Below are 22,258 nucleotides of genomic sequence, written 5' to 3'. Positions count from 1 at the left end.
CCTCTTTATTTTGGAACACGGAAAAAAAATGAAAAATATTACGATTACCTCAAATAAAGAACAAAAGGGAAACAAAAACGTTACCATAACCTAAAATAAAGAAAAAAAACTAATAGGAAATATTTTCGGGAACAAATCAGAGGACAAAAATGTAATTTACTCTAAGCTTTATCCAAATGAGAATGTAGGCCCCCGTGGTTCATTTTGTCAACTAGAACACTCTGTTTGTTGATAATAAACGAAAAAAAGCCTGTTTACCTTGGACTTTATTTATAGATAGCTCTTTCAATACACATTACATTAAGTTGTTAATGGAAGTTGCATTATTTGTCTTTTTCTAAATTATCGGTGTTTTTGACTTTTAAGTATATTATTTTAAAGTTTTTTTTTTTTTTTTTTTTTTTTTTTTTTTTTTTTTGAAACAAGAGAAATTTCAAATCTCTTCTCATCGTATTTCCACGTTAGCTCCTTGGCTTGGGAAAAAACTATGGTGTAATTGTTTTTATCTTTTTATTTTTTTTTTATTTTTTTATTTTTTTTAGCATTCCATACGGAGATAAAAGATTTTACCATGCATTCGTAAACGTTATTATGTTTACTTTAGTCACTTTTAAATCATTTTAACTTTTATTAAAATAATAACCAATAAGTAGAACTTTTATTAAATTACTTACACATGATCTTTTAATTCCACACGAGGAAAAGGAAAGTATTAATTCCATAAATATAAAACTAACATTTTTGTCTAAATTTGATATTTACAATTTTGATGGGGCATAGAAATTGATGTGTCATTGGTTTAACATCACTTTCAAACAATCAATATGATCATATTCAGATAATCTCAATATGTATGTTTGTTGTTTAGATACAAATAACGTTGAGTCTACGTTCACTTCGCCTTGATGACAAAAAAACTAAAATAAAAAAAGATTACTTTTATTAATATGTTAATATAATAATATCCTAACAACAGTGTATATAATCGTTGATAGACTTAATCTACTACATGATTTGTGTATGCTAGCACATAGTTTTTAGACCCACAATGTTTTTGTTCATAAAAACACTAACACAACCCATGACAAAAGATGATGATAATAATAAGGAGTCTTTAATATTAAATACAAAATATTTACATTTATTGACATATTAAAATAATATCTCACTTGTTGTCAAGTTGGAAAGGTTTTCAGATAATCACAATTTAATTAAAGAAAGGGACAGCAAAGAAATACAAGGCTACCAGCCGTTTTCACTATGGATTGCTTTCTCCTTTCAAACAAGGCCCACAACACACCAATGCACACTTGCACTTCCTAATTCATGATGATTTAACACCTAAATTTAAATATTTATAATTTGCAATCAATCATAATCATAATTCATATGTACTTTTATGTTTTATAAAGGATTCATATTGTTTTAATATATCTGGAAGTTTAAAGTATTTATCTTAAAAGTAAAATTATTCTTGTGAGGATTTAAAATGGATATTGTAGATAATTGGTTAGCTTAAATAAATATTAAGCATGTGATAGATATGACAAATAATACATAAAATCCGTATATTTTCACTCAGTTTATTTTCTAGAAACGTAATTTTATAATTAACATATGAAGACATACATTATCAAAAACAATTTATATATTAAACAGTCGGGTTCAATGTCTAATTATAACTTAAAACATAAGGTTTATAAAAATATGTATCTTTGAAAATGAAAATGGATTGAAATTTACGTGTAATTTTTCCTTATAAATAAATATCTTGTATTTAGGTCCCCTTGCAGTGGTAATGCATGTTCTTTTCAGAAGTAAATAAATAAAAGGCGTATATCATTTGTTTGTCATGCCATATGTCGTTTGTGTATCATATACATTACATAGTTTGTCGAATATGTGATTGTGTATTTTAAAATAATTTGTAGCGTTTTATAATCTAAAAGTTATATAAATTAAATTGTGTTATATAACCAGATGACGACATATGACATGATCTAAATGAAAGTACAAGAATAGAATAATATATTTAAATTTTATTGAATATTTATATTCTTGTTATTGGGAGGTGAAGTATAAATAATTAAAAATTTTGTTTGGTTAATACCAAGACATGCCGATCTAGAAGTTTTAGATTCAAAATCTACATTTATAATATAATGTCTTATACAAATAGAATTTTATTTTATTGCAACCAAGCATTAGGTAGATAACCAATATTTACTGTTGCGTAGCCTTAAAAACGAATATTTTTGGCATTTTACTAAAGTGTAAGGGGTTAATTTGATAATAGGTGAAACCTTGAGGCACAAAATGTCCCGTATGATGAAAGATTGAGGTTACAAGAGGCCGGCAGATATTAAGGATGGTGATTGTAACAAATAGATGTTGAGGTTTTGGAATATTCAGATGTGTTTGTGTAAGTTAAACGTTAAATTTCGAAACTATAATTTGTTCAAACTGTAGATGTTAAACGTAATATTTTTTTCTAGTTAATCCATTTGAATTAGTCTCAATTTACGGTTATAGACTTATAGCCATTAAACTTATTTAAACTTTCTCCCTAATAAATAAAGAATTTTTTGGCATACATGTTTTCTTTCAATTTGACAAATGTTAATTTGTGATAATTTTGAATTAATTTTTTTTCCACATGTTATTTTATAGGTTTTCATGTTTTATTAAATGCAATATAATATTTTAATGTAATAATTATAATAAATATAATAATAAATGAATATCAATTTCACTAATGAGTTTTCTTCTAATTTCAAAAAATTTAAACTAAAGTTTATTGATTTCTTTGTTTATTTATTTGAATTATTTATTTAAACTTAAAAAATAAAAAACATTTCAATTTTAATAATTCATTATTTTTTTTATTTTTTATAAATTCAAAGTTCTCAATTATTTAGACTTTCATATTTATTTATTTTTTTAAATTAACTTGTATAATACATGGGTCTCAAAACTAGTTATCTATAATACAAAAGGAAAAATTAGGAAGCATCATGGTTTCAATGCCAAGGAGTCTCAACTCAAACCTAATATTGGGTTTTTGGAATATCCAAAAAGAGTTGTTATTACCGGATATTAAGCCTAGAATAGATTTCTTAATTGACTTGATCATTGATTTTTCTTATTTTTTCGAACAACAAAATTTTATACGAATCGTATTAGCAAAACGCTAACGGAGACAAAGAAATATAGAAAGCAAAAGTTCAAACATCAAGAAAACATGCAAAAGCCACCCAAACCGACTAAGGTTTCTACACATGTTTATCCCCCTCACCTATAAAAAAAGATTGAATAAATGGTCTATGATATCCTCAATGATCTCTCCTATTGTTGGTTTGTTAACAGAAATAGAAAGTTAAACACTATTTGGAGGGGCATTGTTGCAAAACCCGATTATCGTTATTCCTCTGTAATCTCTTCTTTTGATAGTTTTTTGCTAACTTGTTAATATAAATCGTTTAGTTGTATAAATAAAAATATAAGATCACCAAGTGGCTTACTTGGTAAGCTTCTCCGTATAAGAGACTCAAGTTCAAATCTTGGGAGGCTTCAATTAAAGGTGGTCGAAAGGGTAACACAACATCGCTTGCAAAGCAAGACAAAATGTATCCATGTCTTCACCAAATTGTGGACCACCTTCAGGGAAGCCAATTAAAAATGAGAATGCTCATTTTGGAAAAAAAAATCATAAATAAATAAATAAAAACGTAGATTAGATTAAAAAGTTTACGGGTATCAATAAATTTAAAAAATAATATTTGTTGACATGGAGGAAAGATACAAAACCAAAATTTCTAATCTTGAATGTTTTGACATTTAAACTACTAATCATCCATGTAACGATCGAGTTTCAGGTACTCTTTAACATTGAAATTGGTTTTAGAAAAAAAATTGCATTTTTGGTCCCTGAGTACGTTAGGCGTACCATGGGGTACGTTGGATGTACTCTCTTAAGTGGGTTGCGGGTGTTGAAGGCGTACGCTAGGCGTACATCAGGCGTACATAAGCATACCAAAAACCCTAATTTTTAGGGTTTGGCCTCTGTTTAAATGTCATTATGGACTATGAGGTTGCCCCCTCACCAACCTCATTCCCTCTAAATATCCCCCACGAAACCCTAGCATTTCCTTGTGTGTTCTTGAGCCTTGGAAGTAAACTTTTGGTGGTTTTTATGCATTGTGAAGAAGTAGGAGCTTGGTGATTAAGAATTGGTTGGACTGGAGCTTGAAGATCCAGAATCTTCATCATCTTGGCATGTCCCATAAGGTATAAAGTTGCAACCTTGTTGATTCATCTTTTAGATCTAAATAGTTTGGAGTCTTTGGCATATTTTAGTCCCTTGAGTTGTTCTTGTGAGTATAAGCTACCCCAGAAGCTTAGGATGTTAGCTCTTAGTGTTTATGAGGTCCTTTGTGTATAAAAATTGTAGCTTTATGAGTTTAACTCAACCATGCAAAAGTTGATGTTCATTTCAAGAGGTTAAAGTGTTAAAGTTGGTTTTTGGGGCTTATTAAGCCATGCATGAGCTTAAAGCTTCCAACTTCATGGATTAAGACCTTGTTTTAGAGTAGATCTGAAAGTTGGACGAAAAGATCTTAAGGGATTAAGCCATCCAAAGAAGGATTGGCTCATAGACCAGTACGTTGGGCGTACTTCCATGTACATTGCGCATATTGGGTTTGAACCCTATAAGTTGTTCAAGGGAGAGTACATAGGGCGTACGAGATAGGTACGCTCAACATACTCCCTACTATGGGCTTAGGGGGTTTTGGGCCATTTTAGGCTTTGGTTGCTTTTGGGTTGGGTCTCGGTTTTGGGTCGATTAAGGGAATGGGTAAAATAACCTTTTTACCCTAAGGAGTCGGGTTTAAGGAATTAGATTCTCGGTTATGGTTTATGACCTAACTATTAATTAGGAAATTATTTGATTGATTAGTGCGGGGATTCTCCTGTTCAGCAGCCCGAGCATCTAATTGTTTATCAGCGGATCGAGGTGAGTTTGCTCACTATACTGTAGGATACTAGGGTAGTATGTGCTTGTTGTATTTGTGACTCTTGATGTATGCTTGTATGCCTGTTTGCTTAAAGTATGTGGGGTGAAATAGACACGGGGTGAAATAGACCCAATACAGCCTTGAGCTGTCGGTTGAGTTGAAATAGATTCGGGGGTGAAATAGACCCAAGGGTAAAACAGACCCGGTTCAGCCTTGAGTTGACATTTATGAATGGTATGTGGTATTTTTGGGAACCTACTAAGCTTTTTTCTTACAGTTTTCAGTTTATGTTTCGGGTACTTCCGGTTCGAAGGGGAAGAGCTAATGATGATTACATTGCACACACCATGATTTTCCACTTATTATGATTCAGATGTACTTTTGGATGATTATTGACATACTCTGATTTCCCTTATGATTTTTATAAACATGTTTCGTTAATGGCATTATTGAAACAAAAATGAAATTTGTGGCCATGAATTTTTGGGACGTTACAGTCCAAACTTCTATAGTTTCATGGTATTATATTCCAAAGGATATGGGTGAACAATATTGTATACATATAATTAAAAGATTAATTATGTGTAATAGAACGTCGAGTAACATGAGGGCTTCTAATAATATAATTAGATATGTCAAATGAAGAAAAAATGACTTATAAGCTCAACGAAGTTTCCAAACCGTTCAAAAAACACCATTATGTTTTGCCTGTTTAAAAAAACCCAACGAACTTAACATTTTATCTAAAAAAAAGTCCAACTAACTTACACTTTTGTTCAATTCTCATCAGGGTCAATCAGTTGATGAAAGTCAACTAATGTTATGGCTTATGATGTGGAATTAAATATCAGGAAATGCTTGTAAGACCAACGAAGTTTCGAAACCGTTCACAAAACCTCAATCATGTTTTCTCTGTTAAAAAAAAGAAACCAACAAACTTACACTTTTGTTTAAAAACCCAACAAACTTACTTTTTTTTTCAATTCTCATTAGAGGCAACTAGATTCATTAAGTATACAATTAGTTAGCAAATGACATGACATTATATTTAATGACATGGAATAAAATATATTAGAATTTCCTTTTATACCGAATTACCAATTTAGAGCTTGGAGAAGAGAAAAACGAATGGTGTCTGTGTTCGATCTCTTGTAATGGCATCTTCTTCTTCCTTTCAATCATTGATGTCCAACTCAAGATCTACAGAGAAGATATTTAATGATTCAAACCCTTGTGGATGTGGAGGCCCTTCTCGAATTTGGACATCTAGAAAGGATGATCGTCTAGAGAAAAAGTTCAGGGTTTATTCGAACAGATAGGTAAGTGTAATTGAAAGCTTTATCATGTCCATCTTCTATCTATTTGGTTGATTATCTTAATAAGTTCTTGTTTTTGAAGGAACGAAACAAATAAATAGAAGATGGACATGATAAAGCTTTCAATTACACTTATCCATCTGTTCAAACAAACCCTATTCTGTTTCTCTGGATGACCATTTGTTCTATATGCCCAAATCCGAGAAGAGTGTCCACATCCTCAAGGGCCTGCATCATCAAATATCTTCTTTGTAGATCTTGAGTTGGATATCAACGATTGAGAGGAAGAAGAAAAAGTAGCAATTAAAATTTACAAGATATCAAACACGGACGTCGTTCATTTTTCTTTTTTCCAAAACCTAAATCGATATATAAAGGACAATTCTAATATGTTTATTTCGTGTCCTTAAATATAATGTCATGTCATTGCCAACTAATTGTATACCTAATGAATATAGTTGTCTCTAATGATAATTGAACAAAAGCGTAAATTCGTTTGGCTTTTTTAGACAAAATGTTAAGTTCATTGAGTTTTTTTTAACAGACATAACATGAGTGAGGTTTTTTGATCGGTTTCGAAACTTCGTTGGTCTTACAATTGATTTTTTCGATATTTAATTTCACGTCATAAGCCGTGTCCTTCGTTGACTTTCATTAGCCGGTTGACCCTAATGAGAATTAAACAAAATTGTAGGTTAATTGAGCTTTTTTTAGACATAAGTTTAAATTCGTTGGGTTTTCATGAACAAAAAAAACATAATTGAAGTTTTTTGAACGATTTGGAAACTTCGTTGGGATTATAAGTCATTTTCATATCAAATGATATACTAAAACTAAAAAGAGCATAAGTTTTGATCATCGTCCTATAGTACTTATAATTAAGAGTGCAAACGAGATAAGCTACTCGTGACATACTTGGTATTGGCTCGGTAAAAGTTTGAATCAAAACCGATTTTAAACGAGCCAAAGCCGAGCTCAAGCTTAATATTAAGCTCGTTTATTAAACGAGCTCGAGCTCGAGCTTATGTCACTAAGCTCGATAGGCTTGCGAGCCTAAATGAGCCGATATATATATATATATATATATATATATATATATATATATATATATATATATATATATATATATAATTTATTATTATATTTATATATTAAAATAAAAAATATTTGGGAAATTAGGGATTTAGGGTATTAATAAACAAGTTTTTTAACGAGCTTGAACCGAGCTTAAGCCTATTTAGGCACGTTAGAAAAAAACCATGATGAGCTCAAGCCGGAGCCGATTTTGTATAATTATTTACGAGCTCCAGCTGCGCTCGGTACAATAAAGTTCGAATCGAGCGAGCTCGGGCTCGGCTCGATTCGTTTGCACCCATACTTACAATTTTGATGAAGAAGGTTTTTAGGAACAAAAAAAGATTTTTAAGGCAATGCAATTAAGACATCGAATGACACAAAGATAAATAAGATCATTTTAGACAAAGTTAAGTTTTATAATATTTTCTTTTTTGTATTTTATGATTAAATTGAATAAATATTTATCTTATCATAGTAACAAATTTCGTTTTAAACATAATATTTGACTAATTATTTGAATACATTTAACAAAGGTACGGTTACGGTCTTTAAAACTTGTTACGGTCCTGGTTACATTATCTTCGCCTTAGGGTAGGGGGACCAGATTGGCCCGGTTTGTACATACACATATTCTTGTTAAGTTATAAGAAAGATTCGACAACCTATAATTAATGGTCAATTAAATCTAAAAACCATTAAAAAAGGTTTGGTGGGAGAACATCCCTTGGTATAATGGCAAGAACTTAGAACTCAATCATTTGACAGGGTATGATTTGCGTATATCATGGAGACATACGCCTGCTTAATTTTATGGATATCATCCATCAACAACTACTAATTCATCAATTTAGTCCTTGCATTTTTTATTTTTCATCTTTTTGTCCAACATACTAGGACTAAGATCCGTATGTAGTCCGTTGAGAGAGGGGTGTTGATATTCTTGATATAGTAAATATCTAAGAAAGATATTACAGTTGTTAAAATAACATAATACCACTTTCTATTCGGTTATGTTTTTAAAGAAATCATTAATAACAAGTGCAATGGTAAGTGTATAAATGTACTATTAAAATTCATGACAAATGACTAAATATTCCCGGCTGATAGATATGTCTGGTGTGTCGCAAGGCATGTTTGGACTTCTTTGGAGAGCATGCAGTTCACTGTAAAGAACTCCCGAGGTTCAAATACAGGCACGATATGGTTAGAGATATTTTGTTCGATATATTTAAGCGTGTCAAAGTTTCCGCTAAGAAATAGGCACCTGTGAATTTCTTGACTGACCCGACAGAAGGAAGGTCAACCCTTAGACCGGCTGACATTTTGATTTTTGGATGGGTCAGAAGGAAACATGCATGTGTGGACCTTACAGGGGTATCCCTTCTCGTGGGCTTGAGGGCGGCGGGTTTCACGGCAGGACTGACTGCTTTAAAAGTTGCTACATGTAAAGTCACCAAACATAATAAACCGTGCATGAAAAATCAACACGTGTTCATACCATGTGCATTTGATACGTTTGGTTTAATCGCACCGGATGCGGTAGAGCTTTTTAATAGAGTACAACGGATCATGCATTGCAATGGTATATCTCCTAGTTCTATGAATGTAGTCTTTAAAAGATTGAGCTTTGCTATACAAAAACACTTAGCGGCGCAGCTTGTTGCCCGTTTGTCATCTCACTTGTTGTACGATGATAATTAAATTAATCCATGTGATCTTTATTAAAAAAAATAACTAAATATGTTGGCCTATATATCAAGTTATTACAATCATGGTTCTAAAAAACGCGTTATGGCGCACCTTAAGGCTTGTCATGATGCGAGGCGTGATGTAGCCGTTATGAAAACGTTCAATGCGGGTTTTGTTAAGTGTGACGTCCAAATAACGTGTCAAAACGAGTCTTATCGTACTATGACACGAGTATTTTTTCAAAGCGCGAGTTTTTTTTTTTTGTTTTTTTTATCGAGTTTAAAATAATTGAGTTTTTGTTAACTTTTTTATATTAAATATTAGTATAACATTTCTATAAATTTGATATATTTGATAAAATTCAATAACTATACGATTTAATTTTTTAATATATATAAAATAGTCACGTTTTGAAAAACGTCATAATTCGTCAAGACTTATTATGGTTTAACTTTGACATTACCGTCAAGCCACGTCTCATGTTATTTGATTACAACTTGTCATTAACAAATAGTCTAGGGATGAATTTTCCAATTTTATAAAACTTAATAAAGTATTAATTAATTCTTTAGAAAATATTCTAAAAATCTACATTTTGAATATAATAGTCATCCAAATACGGGAAGTCTCAAAGCTGGATTATGTACAAGAACGAGATGAGTTTTAATTATTTATTCACCCACATTTTACAGAAAATCTTAAATTAATATAATATTTTGAATTTTGAATTTTTTAGATTAGTTGTTATATTGTTCTTAAATAATTTCAAAGAGTTGCAATATGCAATTATGCATTAACGTATAAGTTCTAGCCCAACCGCATCAAATCTTATCCTCTTTTTTTAAGGACTAGGTTATTGAAAAACTAAATTTTACCTTATAAACTAGTTTATCTTGACACTCTACAACTATTTATTTTTTTGAGCTTTTTTTTAATGTTGTTACTTTTTCAAATTAAAAAGGAACTTGTAAGTGAACTTATGAAATATTTTTTTTAAACCCTACTTAGAATAGCATTTCAATACGTTTATTATGTTTTTTTTACATCTTTCAAATATATTCTTTATTAATTATAAAAACTCATTATTCTATATGTTTTTAATTTTCATTTTTTTTTTCATATTTCAACTATCTTATCAGTTAAATTTAAAAAAAAAATCATTTTTTATCACTTAACAGCTATTTTCAACTATTAGTTACAGTTACTTTCAAGCAGTTTATCAAAAGTTAGTTTATAAGCTAGTTTATAAATTATAAATTAATATAAGTTACTTTTGTAGTCTCACAAAATATTAAATTGCAATAAGCATAAAAAAGTAAGGTTACTTATAGCCTCGTCTATGCATACCAAATATAATTGAAATTGGATTGTTTTTTTTTAAGAATTTTTAAAGAAAATGACGTTTAGAATTGCAAGATAATTCCACGATGTACCTTTCTCAATGAGGTAACCTTACTAGGTCTTTTGCGTTTTTATTGATCTCAAATAGTTTACGGTGAACATTACTTTTTGTGGGTTATAACCTTATAAAGTAGGATTTTATGGAACACAAATTCATAAGTAATTTTCACAAACTTTATTACATCGACCTTTTTGTTTTCCTTCCATTATATCATGTAACAATACATCTTTATCGGCTAATTTTATTCAAAATCCAACAAATCGATTCAAGAATTTAAATCGACCATTGTATGAGATTAAATTCGAGCATTAGCATCATTGGGATGTGATTAATCCATTAAAGATCATAAATGTATGAAGTTTTAACCATTTTTATTTGGTTTCGGAGTTCTACGAAAATGAGAAGAAATCATTGATTTCAATGAGAATTTTGGGGATTTGATTTTTTATCAGGTTTGAACAATGGTTTCAGTATCCCCTTATTGTCTTTGATGGATGAGTATATAACCTTATGTAGAAATTGATTTTGGTGCTTAAAGACTCCAAGCACTTGAGAAAAAATCGTTGTTATCAATAAACATACATTAACAACAATATGAAATATGTATGGAACTTTTCCAAGTCGTACAACGGTTGTGAATCAAATGGATTTAGAACCTTGGTGATTCAACCTCTATACATGGTTGGCCATCATGTAAGGAGGAAAAAAAATATGCGGCAACTGTCCCGCAGATCTTGTATGACCTTGGATACATGAGGAGTAAATCAGTACTGAAATGATATTAGACAATATGATTCCTAGTTTCCATGTTTTTAAGTTTTTTTTTTTTTTTTTTGGTTTGCTACTGGTATCTCCTTGTAATATTGTGATTAGATTTAGAACTAGCTATTTTGCTCATAACACAATATCGATTGAAATACAATTACATATAACGATATTTCATCATCTGACTAGTTTGTAAAATGTTTTAATCCCAGAATAAGTTTATGGTTACACAATTTTTAAAAACTTATTTTTCCTATAAATCAAAAACTATAAAATCGTCTATATATAATCAATAAAAGATAAATCTTATAAATTACACAATGATGGTTATAAATTACACAACTGGAACTGGTTGTTAATACACGATCCTAAAAAGCTTAGGCATATAAAAAGCATGAACAACCGTTCACGTTCACGTTTTCATTTTGTCGTTATAATTATTAAATGGTAATTTTATGATTATGATGAAATATTATCTTATGTTCACAAATCCCTTGCGTAATTAAACTGCAAATACAAAATAATTATTATATACACCGCAGAAACAAGTCAGCAGGCCCACAAAAATCTAACGGTCGAGAATTACGGTGGGGTTAAGGCCATCAATCACACACGATAACTGCACCCACCTTACCACGTAGATAGTCTCGTTATACAGTACATTGCTGAGTTGTCAAATAGCGGTTGGAAAAAATTTAGTGGGTCCCCTATCTATTTTCACTGTTTCTGAGCTGGCATTTAAAATAAATAAAAATAAAATTAAAAAATGAATAAACGACAGACTGTTTCAAACCCCAAACCGCCCTCACGTCGATTTTAAAGCCCCCCGAAACCCCAACTCCTTACCCCCACTCCCACCTTCACCTTCATTTTCACCACTCTCAAAATCATCAAAACCTCCATTTTTCAGATTTTTTTAATCGAATTAGTTGTTGTTATACATGGCGGAAGAGATTTTGAAGACGGCGGCGGCAGCATCGGAGGCTCCGGTAGCGGCTGCTGAAGTTGCTGTTGTTCCAGAGGCGGAGAAGGCTGAAGCAACTGTCGTTTATGAGAAAGATGGGCCACCGGAACCTGAGGCTGTGGTCGAGGAGCCTGTGAAAGTTGTGGAAGAGGAGAAGGAGAAGATTACTGAATCGGCTTCGTTCAAGGAGGAATCTAATGTTGCCGGTGAGCTTCCTGATCCACAGAAGAAGGCGTTGGATGAACTGAAACAGTTGGTTCAGGAGGCGCTTAACAAGCATGAGTTTACCGCTCCTCCGGCACCTGTTAAGGAGGAGAAGCCGGCAGAGGAGAAAGCTGCGAAGGCCGTTGAAGAAGAAGCTAAGGCTTGTGATGAGACGGCTGCGAAGGAAGAATCTACACCAGAGCCGGAGACGGTTGTGGTTGAGAGTAAGGAAGAGAAGGCCGTTCCACCGACCGCGGAGACATCGGAACCTGCGGCCGAGTGCAAAGAAGAAGAGAAGATCACCCCGGCTCCACTAGCACCAGCAGCCGAGGTACCGGAACCGGTGAAGGAGGTGACTGAAGTAGTCGAGAAAGCTGAAACCTGCGTAGACGAAGACGGAGCGAAGAAGATCGAAGCGATTCAGGAAACAATTGTGGCAGTCGCGACTTCTTCTGAACCACCAAAGACGGAGGAAGCCGAGCAGGTAGCACCACCAGAGACGGCGACTGAAGAGACCCCTGCCGCTCCTCCACCTCCACCTGAAGAGGTCTCCATCTGGGGAATCCCCTTGCTCGCCGACGAGCGCAGCGACGTTGTTCTCCTGAAATTCCTCCGAGCAAGAGACTTCAAGGTGAAAGAAGCCTTCACCATGCTCAAAAACGTGGTGGCTTGGAGAAAGGAGTTCGGCATCGAATCATTGCTGGAAGAAGATCTGGGAACAGAGCAAGAAAAAGTGGTTTACATGCATGGAGTCGACAAAGAAGGCCACCCAGTCTGCTACAACGCATACGGAGAGTACCAGAACAAGGAACTATATAACGCCACCTTCTCCGATGAAGAAAAACGCACCAAGTTCCTCCGATGGAGGATTCAGTTCCTGGAAAAGAGCATCAGGAAGCTCGATTTCAGCCCAGATGGAATTTGCACAATTGTTCAAGTCAACGATCTCAAAAATTCTCCCGGACCTTTCAAGAGAGAGCTCCGTCAAGCCACCAATCAAGCCCTTCAATTGCTCCAAGACAATTATCCTGAATTCGTCGCTAGACAGGTATATCCTTGAATCAATTCAATTCAATTATTCAAAGTTTTTTTTATGGCGTCTGCGCAGCAGGTGTTTGATTGAATGTTTTTTTTATTTGAAGGTATTCATCAACGTTCCATGGTGGTACCTTGCTTTCTACAAAATGATCAATCCTTTCTTCACTCAAAGAACCAAGAGCAAGTTTGTCTTCGCTGGCCCTTCAAAAACCGCTGAAACCCTCTTCAAGTATGTTCTTAATCCTTTAATCTCAATCTCTTCTTTCAGACGTTCAATAGTACTTAATTACTTATTATTCCGTTTGTATAAATCTCAGATACATCGCACCAGAGCTTGTTCCAGTCCAATACGGCGGACTTAGCCGTGAAGGCGAACAAGAATTCACCTCTTCCGACACAGTCACAGAAGAAATCATCAAACCTGCAACCAAACATACAATCGAATTCCCTGCTCCTGAGGTACTTTGCTCCTTGTGTGATTTCAATCATGTCAGATTTTATAAATTATTGAGATTTTAAAAGATTCCTGTTAAAAATTCACAGACTTGCACATTCGTATGGGAGGCCAGAGTGGTCGGCTATGAAGTGACATACGGAGCCGAGTACGTGCCTGCGGCGGAAGACGGGTACACAGTCATCATTCAAAAGTCGAGAAAAATTACAGCCACCGCCGACGAGCCGGTGATCTGTAGCAGCTTCAAATGCGGTGAACCGGGGAAAGTGGTGCTCACGTTCGACAACCAGACGTCGAAGAAGAAGAAGGTCTTGTACAGGAGCAAGACAAAAGTGAGCTCTGATTAAGCTCTGTTTGTGTCCATCACATCACCATCAATACTGAACAAGAACCAGGGGCTGTTTGTGAAATTACCAAAATAGGTTTTTCTTCATTTTTGGTGGGGTATTATATTATATTATTAAATTTTTTATTCATGGATTTATATTTATCTTGGAATCTTTTTACATGGGATTCTTTTTGGGGATTTGTCTGTTTGGGGTTTGAACTTTGAATTGCTTTACTTATTACAAATACTATGTTGCATTGTTGGACCTTTGGACCAAGAAAAGTAAAGTAAAAATTTTAAAATTTTATACAAAATATATATAGAAGTGGATTTGTGGGCAGATGCTTTTGTCTTTTGCCTCCTAAATGTCTCTTTCGTTGATTTATTTATTTTTTATTCGTTAAAGTTGTTTGTTGTTGAGTTTCTTTGAATTCTTTGGCAGCATGAGCTGGAAAATCTTCCAACTTTAGCTTTCCCAGCCTAATGTCATCATTTGATCACATCTAAGATATTATTATTATTATTATTATTATTATTATTATTATTATTATTATTATATTCGCTCGATATAATTTAAATAAAATCATGGTTCTTTGTAGCTGTAAATGCCATAACCATTTGATCAAGTAAGATATTATTACTATTCATGTCATTCCTATATTCATTCATTTACGAATGCGTGTGTGGCTAAAGTGAATCGCAAGCGGGTGTGAAATAGAAGACACGATGACAGAAAATGAAAACAAAACAATTAAACATAAAAACTTAATGATTTGAGCGATGAATTTATGAGGGTTGTATACAACTTTTAAGGTTTTAATAGATGACTTCTAGAACATTAGCGAGTTCAATTTGAGAAACTATATTGCAAGGTGATAAATGATAATCCACACAAGATGTCTCACGTTCATGTGGAGGCGGGAGTGAATACAATCGATTAAAAAATACCCAAATCAAAATTTATAAATAAAATTTAGGAATGTAATTTCTCATTTTCAAAACGTCGACTAGTTCCTTGGGGGGAATTGAAAACAATCATTCTATTCCGAAAAGATCAAATTCAATAAGAGACTCTATAAACTTCCCACATAAAGAAAATCACAAACAACAATACACATACCCGCATCTAGTTAGAAAGTAGATTCCTTGACACATCAGTATAATCTTCATGAGATGGTTAGATGATAAGTTAACCCGAATATGCTTAGAACAAATTGGTTCAAGTTAACAACTTGGCAACATGTCAATTACAAGTCAGATTATATAATCTGACTTAACCAAAAAACTAACAAAAGCCGATGATCGGTCCAAACTGCTAATGAGTCGGTTTGTCCAAATTTACAAGGGTCAGTCTGACAATTGTCAGTTTATTGCATTTTTATTCATCATCAAATCTAGCTAACAAATTAAGATTAACAAACCCCTCTTATTTGACCGAAACACGTGGCATGGGCTTGTTAAAATAGTATTTTAAAAAACATTTCAAAGTAAAGGAATTCTGTCACCAAAATACAAAATCTTACATTTTAACCATTTTTAAAACAAATAAAATTATTGTTTAAATAGTATGAGGGATAATCCTACCAGACTCAAACACAAATACTCCATCAATATAGTTGTCTGTTATTATTTGTAAGCCAAAATATCCCCAAAGTCTCTTCGCTATTCTTCCTTCCATGAACTGTACTAAATAATCCACTTTGCACTTAAATCACATAAAAAATAATTATGTTACACTATGAAGCTATGAGGTTAGACATGATATAATCATCACAGTTATAAACATACATTACCATGTGTATAAAATGTTCAAAATCTATACAAATCACCACAATCACTAAAATGACTATATCACCATATTTGTCCAAGTACTCACCATATCAGTGCAATTAAGTACTCGCTATATTTAAACAATTAAGTTCTCACCATATTTGAACATTTTGGTTCTCATCATCTTTGAACAATAAAGTTTTCACCATATTTGAACAATAAAGTTTTAACTACAATTCGTATCCCTAGTATATTTCACCATTTTTCCACAATAAAACCATTTAAGTTATAAAATGTATGTCATCAATGAATATGTACTCAATGAATACTATGTACTCACATTTGCTAGTTTGTTGTCGTACAATGCTTTCCAAACATCTAGAAGGTCAATGAACGCCTACAATTGCTAATTGAGTGTAATACCAAAATAAACTCATCACAAATTATTAAACGGGTTTTTATCAGGAAAAATCTCAAACTTTTGGAAAAAGTTTTAAATTTTTTTTTATTCTTTTGAATAAAAAACCTAAAAAACCAGATAATTTAAACAATTTAGCCATCGGTGGCCTTTTCAATAGGCCACCTACCAAGGTGGACTGCCAAAGTGGATCTATAGTGTGTGTGGCATGACATCTTAAGTTGAAAACAAAAGAATTCGTCCAAAGAAGAAAATGAGTGGAAAAAGGATCTAACTCCCAACTTCTGGTGACTCGCACATGCGCCCTTACCGCTAGGTTGTAGATGTTTTCATGAAATAATGATTGATTTCACTTATATACCGCTAATAGCCCTGAACAATAAATGTGAAAAATGAAGACGAGTAGACTCGAAATCAAAACATCACACATGTAAACTAAACACCTTGATATTTGATTAGCTGTCTAAGCTCATAACTATAATTGATATAAGCTTGAATTGATAGTAGCACAATCCTTTTAGGTTGGCCTCAAACCTAGCAATTAGACTAGATATTTTGGAGAGAGAGGTTGATTTATTATTTGATTAATAAATTGAAATAAATAATTTGTTAAGATACTATGAAATTAATATATAAATTAGAAATAGTAACATTTAATTAATATTTAAATAGAAATTAATTGGAATTAATTTTGTGATTGAAAGTGCAGGGACCAAAATGTGATTTGTTCAACAGTTGAACAAGAGGCATTGTAGAACCTCCTTGAAGCCTTAGACGGTTTTGATGAGACTTTAGGGTTTCTAGAATTATCCTTGATGGATAATTAGGAAGCTGGATAATTACCCAATTCAAGATAATATTATTATATTGGGTATGAGCTTATCTAGGGTTTCGTTTCTGCACTATATAAAAGGGTTAACCCCTAGCAATTTCGACACTCATTATTAATAGAATTTTTTGTAGTTTGATAGTTCATAGTATGTTGCCTTTATGTGAAAGACATAGATCCTTCTTAGGTTGCATGTGTTCTAATCATTTGATTGTTAAATGTTTTTCCGCTTAGTACATGTTTTTGTAACCTCCGTAACCCATCACTTAACCACCAAGCTAGTAAACTCGAATAATAATTTTAATTATAATATTAAGATTTATTGGTATTATTAATATTATTATTGTTCTTATTATTATTAAAAATAAATAAGTAAATTATTTTTTGAATTCAATTTTATGAATATTCTTATATAAATACATTTTAAATGTATTTATTCATATTTTTCATAATACTCGCTATATTAATATTATTAAAAAAATACATAAAAAATAGTATAAATACACTTATATACTTATAAAAATTTTATAATTATTATGAAAAATACATATAAAAACTTTATACGTATAAAAACTGATTTATATGAAAAATACATATAAAAATTGTTTGATTAAAAACAGCTTATAGAGGTGGAAACTGCTAATAAATCATTTTTTTATAAATTACCTTACTCTAACTTATTAACTTATAAGTTAATAAGATAATAAGTTATAAGCTAATAAACAATAAGTTTTTCTATCCAAAACCCCCCATCTAAAAACAACTCTTATTCACTCCCGTATATGTCTACATAACCAATTTGTACCATCTAAACGTCCAACTAATTCATTTTGAAAATCTTGTATAATGGCTAATAGTGTTTTACATTTTTTAGAACATCTGTGACATCCCCAATTTCACGGCTAGAAAAGACCGATTTGTTTATGCTTTGTTTTTAAAATCAGAGTAATCTTTTAAAGAAAACAGTTGCGGAATTTGTTCCCAAAATATGATAAAGATTTATCAAAACATTTCTTTAAAGAAATGTATCTTCATTATATAACAAAATCTCGGGATGTCATGTTCCGATACAGACACATAAGCATAAACAGAACTTACATTATTTACACTAAAGATTTTACATCTCCTTTAATAAATCATTTTTTATAAATTACCTTACTCTAACTTATTAACTTATAAGTTAATAAGATAATAAGTTATAAGCTAATAAACAATAAGTTTTTCTATCCAAAACCCCCATCTAAAAACAACTCTTATTCACTCCCGTATATGTCTACATAACCAATTTGTACCATCTAAACGTCCAACTAATTCATTTTGAAAATCTTGTATAATGGCTAATAGTGTTTTACATTTTTTTAGAACATCTGTGACATCCCTAATTTCACGGCTAGAAAAGACCGATTTGTTTATGCTTTGTTTTTAAAATCAGAGTAATCTTTTAAAGAAAATAGTTGCGGAATTTGTTCCCAAAATATGATAAAGATTTATCAAAACATTTCTTTAAAGAAATGTATTTTCATTATATAACAAAATCTCGGGATGTCATGTTCCGATACAGACACATAAGCATAAATAGAACTTACATTATTTACACTAAAGATTTTACATCTCCTTTAATCTCTCTGTGAAATATATCTTCGTATCGATACCTGCGATACAAAGGAAACTGTGTGGGTCAGGCTTGGGAGCCTGGTGAGCATATAGGGTTTTCATCCCACAATGTTATATCACATAAATATATATAGAACATCCAAAATTATATAATTTCACCATATAAAAGCAACTCTTATCCCACCCCATCGATCCTCACAACGCCACGATCTAAACTCTCGTATCTAAACTTTTCCTCTTTATTTGATCCCTACTCACGGATCTAAACTAATCTCTCCACCTGATCCATACTCTCAGACCTAAAACTAACCTCTTGGTCTAATCCATACTCCCGGATCTAAACTAATCTCTTGGTCTGATCCATACTCCCGGATCTAAAACTGTGCCCAATCCATACTCCCGGACTAGGGACAATTAACTATGTCTTAATCCATACTCCCGGATTAATAACAAGTTTACCTATTGGTCTGATCCATACTCCCGGATCTAAAACTGTGCCCAATCCATACTCCCGGACTAGGGATAATTTACTATACCTACATCCTGTTCTGATCCATACTCCCGGATCTAAACTGTGCCCAATCCATACTCCCGGACTAGGGACAATTAACTTAGTCTTAATCCATACTCCTGGACCAATAACAAGCTTTATCTCTTTACCTGATCCATACTCCCAGATCTAAAACTAACCTCTTGGTCTAATCCATACTCACGAATCTAAAACTAACCTCTTGATCTGATCCATACTCACGGATCTAACTAATCTCTTGATCTGATCCATACTCAGGGATCTCATCTACCCATGTCCTACCCAACATATTTGTAGTTACAAAATACATATACAGTTTAACTCATTAAAACCTATATAGTTCATCCATTCTACCAACATCTCAAATAAACAACAATATATAAACACATAGCACGTATTTCATAACAAATACTTAATATTTATGTGTTAGAAGAAAATGACCACACACTCACTTGATCAGAAGATGATCGGACAGCACTACGACTTGCAATGGTAGTATTCTTAGGTGAAACTGGGATCACTTCACACAACGGGTTTCTCGCGGGCAGACTTTCGGCTCGGAAACTCTTTTCTTCTCGGGATCTTCGGGCTTCGGGACTTGCTTCGGGTCTCGGGGTGATACCGGGGCTTCGGGGGGTTAAAATTGCATGTAAAACGATGTAATATTTTAGAGAGATGAGAGAATGAGCAACCAAACTCGGATGGCCCTTCAAATCTATTTAGAGGGCAAAATCTGCCCTTGCCACGTCGTGACACCTTTTTCCACGTTGTGGGCTTGGTCGTCACTGCATGCGTCATCTCAAGTTGCATCCGCGGACTCCCGGAGGTGTCAGAAGACTTGCCACGTCGTGGCACTGCTTGCCACGTCGTGGTATCTGACAGTTTTGGGGTTTCGCGCCCCGAACTTCAGAAATTCATAACTTTCGCATACGAACTCCGTTTTCGACGTTCTTTATATTGACGCGTAGGTGATATTATGCTCTACAAATCTCGTGTAGACTCCATTGGCTAATTTTGACTTTATTTTTAATATATTATAAATATATTACTTATATATTATCTTTAGTAGGCCGGGACAGGAAAACTCCGTTCGAAATTCATAACTCCTTCATCTGAACTCCGTTTTCGTCTGTCTTTTTATCGTTGGACTACTATCGAAGAAATCTTCGACTCTCGTTTAGATCACTAAGGATATATATATATATATATATATATATATATATATATATATATATATATATATATATATATCTACCTTAAATTCACTATTTACGTCGTGCTGGGTCGTGTCGGTTTTGTCGCGAAACTTCGACAGGTCATAACTTCTTCGTTATAACTCGGATTTTGGCGTTCTTTATATGCACGGAAACCTTGTGAAATATAATACAACTTGGTTAAGATTAATCCTTCTAAATAATTTTCTATCAAAAAGTCATTTTTGATGCTTATCGTCTCTAAATTGACTAGCCCGGATCTACGGGCGTTACAATTATCTCCCCCCTTAAGATGATTACATCCCGGAATCATCAACGAAATAGGACTTGCATAATGATTCCACACGTTATCTCTTCATCCTAGGTAATAACCGTAACTTCTATGTTTCCTCGAAAGAGTATTTAACTCTTGGACTTCTCAATAGCAGGTAGTGCTCAATCCTGCATCTGCTCTTCGTACTATGTTGTACTTTCAATCATAACTTCCGAGTAACAAAATAAATCTTTATTGAGGAATACTTCTTATTCTTAGGATAAGTACTTTCATTCATCTATTGCAATAGATCGATGGGTCATGTTCTAACGACCTCTCATCGTATGATGCAACGCTTAGACTCAAGTCTCTTAGAGTCAAATTCCAGAATGGAATATACCTTCCTTCATATTCTATTGTGATATAATCACATTTTTAACATGTAGCATGCCTAGCTACAAACTCCTTTTTTTTTAACGAGCGCGATACTATCAATCGCTTTGATTTCAATCTTCTGACTTGAGTCATATGCTACCTCAAACTTGGTTCTATGAACCACGTAACAAACTCCTCGTAGTCGGACTCAATTTGATATGATCACTAGGGTCGGAATAACAACCATCTTACTAGTCACTAGCGAAACAAGGGTAATGACACACTTGAACAAAACGGAATCAATTACTAGCTTATTGGTAACCTTGTGACTTTCCCTGATCCAAGTGTGAGTCATGTGCTTCCGGTAGTATATGCATCTACTACCTTTCACACCTACTCATACTCGTCCCAAGTATTGTCCCGCAGTCGACCAAGTCACCATACAAGAAAATCACAAAACAATTTAAAACATACAAATGTGTCCAAATAATCATAAACAATTTCCCTAGACTCTAGTAGGATTTCTTCATTGCTCAATCTAATATCATCAATTCCACTTCAACTCGATTGGTGATGGAAATTCTAGACGATGGGACAACTTCAAGAATTACACCAACCGTTCCATCATCCTACCAATCGAAGGTGTACTTCAAACGTACCGTACTCCTCTAAACGTTCTCTTATTTTATCAGACATAAAATAAAGGCATGACACCACTCTTACGATATCTTTCGATAGGTGTCACTCACTATCATAAGCCCTTTTCATTTCCTTCATTTACTCAATTCTCTACAAGTCTTCACCATGACCTTTTGTACATCCAAGCAGACGTTCGGTGTACCGGGCGAGAATTTAAGATAAGAAAGGTTTATTTACGATAGATGTATAAACCTCCTTATCACTCCAAAACGTTTACATGCTAGTTCTAATATCGTAACCGTACGCTTAGAATCCTAAACACATAAGGTTTCCAGATGCGGTCGGCAACAGACCATAGATCCGAA

The 22,258-nt window shown here is 33.1% G+C and overlaps 1 protein-coding gene across 1 annotated transcript; it reads left to right on the top strand.

Annotated features, from left to right (window-relative positions):
- The first annotated feature begins 12,095 nt into the window (after positions 1–12,095).
- LOC111913509 (patellin-3) lies at positions 12,096–14,592 on the top strand. The gene is made up of 4 exons (XM_023909212.2): positions 12,096–13,480; positions 13,575–13,699; positions 13,788–13,929; positions 14,014–14,592. Exons 1-4 carry the CDS (start codon positions 12,206–12,208, stop codon positions 14,269–14,271), a joined length of 1,800 nt encoding a protein of 599 aa, XP_023764980.1. The 5' UTR covers positions 12,096–12,205; the 3' UTR covers positions 14,272–14,592.
- The last annotated feature ends 7,666 nt before the right edge of the window (positions 14,593–22,258 follow it).

This window comes from Lactuca sativa, chromosome 1 (genome assembly GCF_002870075.4).
Source record: "Lactuca sativa cultivar Salinas chromosome 1, Lsat_Salinas_v11, whole genome shotgun sequence".
NCBI lineage: Eukaryota > Viridiplantae > Streptophyta > Magnoliopsida > Asterales > Asteraceae > Lactuca > Lactuca sativa.
This window is presented reverse-complemented; position numbering and strand designations above follow the sequence as displayed.

Excerpts from the sequence above, each read along its gene's own strand:
- LOC111913509 (XM_023909212.2), top strand. The coding sequence starts at position 12,206 with ATGGCGGAAGAGATTTTGAAGACGGCGGCGGCAGCATCGGAGGCTCCG. Across the intron at positions 13,481-13,574 it reads CTGAATTCGTCGCTAGACAG|GTATTCATCAACGTTCCATG; the intron begins GTATATCCTTGA and ends TTTTATTTGAAG. Across the intron at positions 13,700-13,787 it reads ACCGCTGAAACCCTCTTCAA|ATACATCGCACCAGAGCTTG; the intron begins GTATGTTCTTAA and ends TATAAATCTCAG.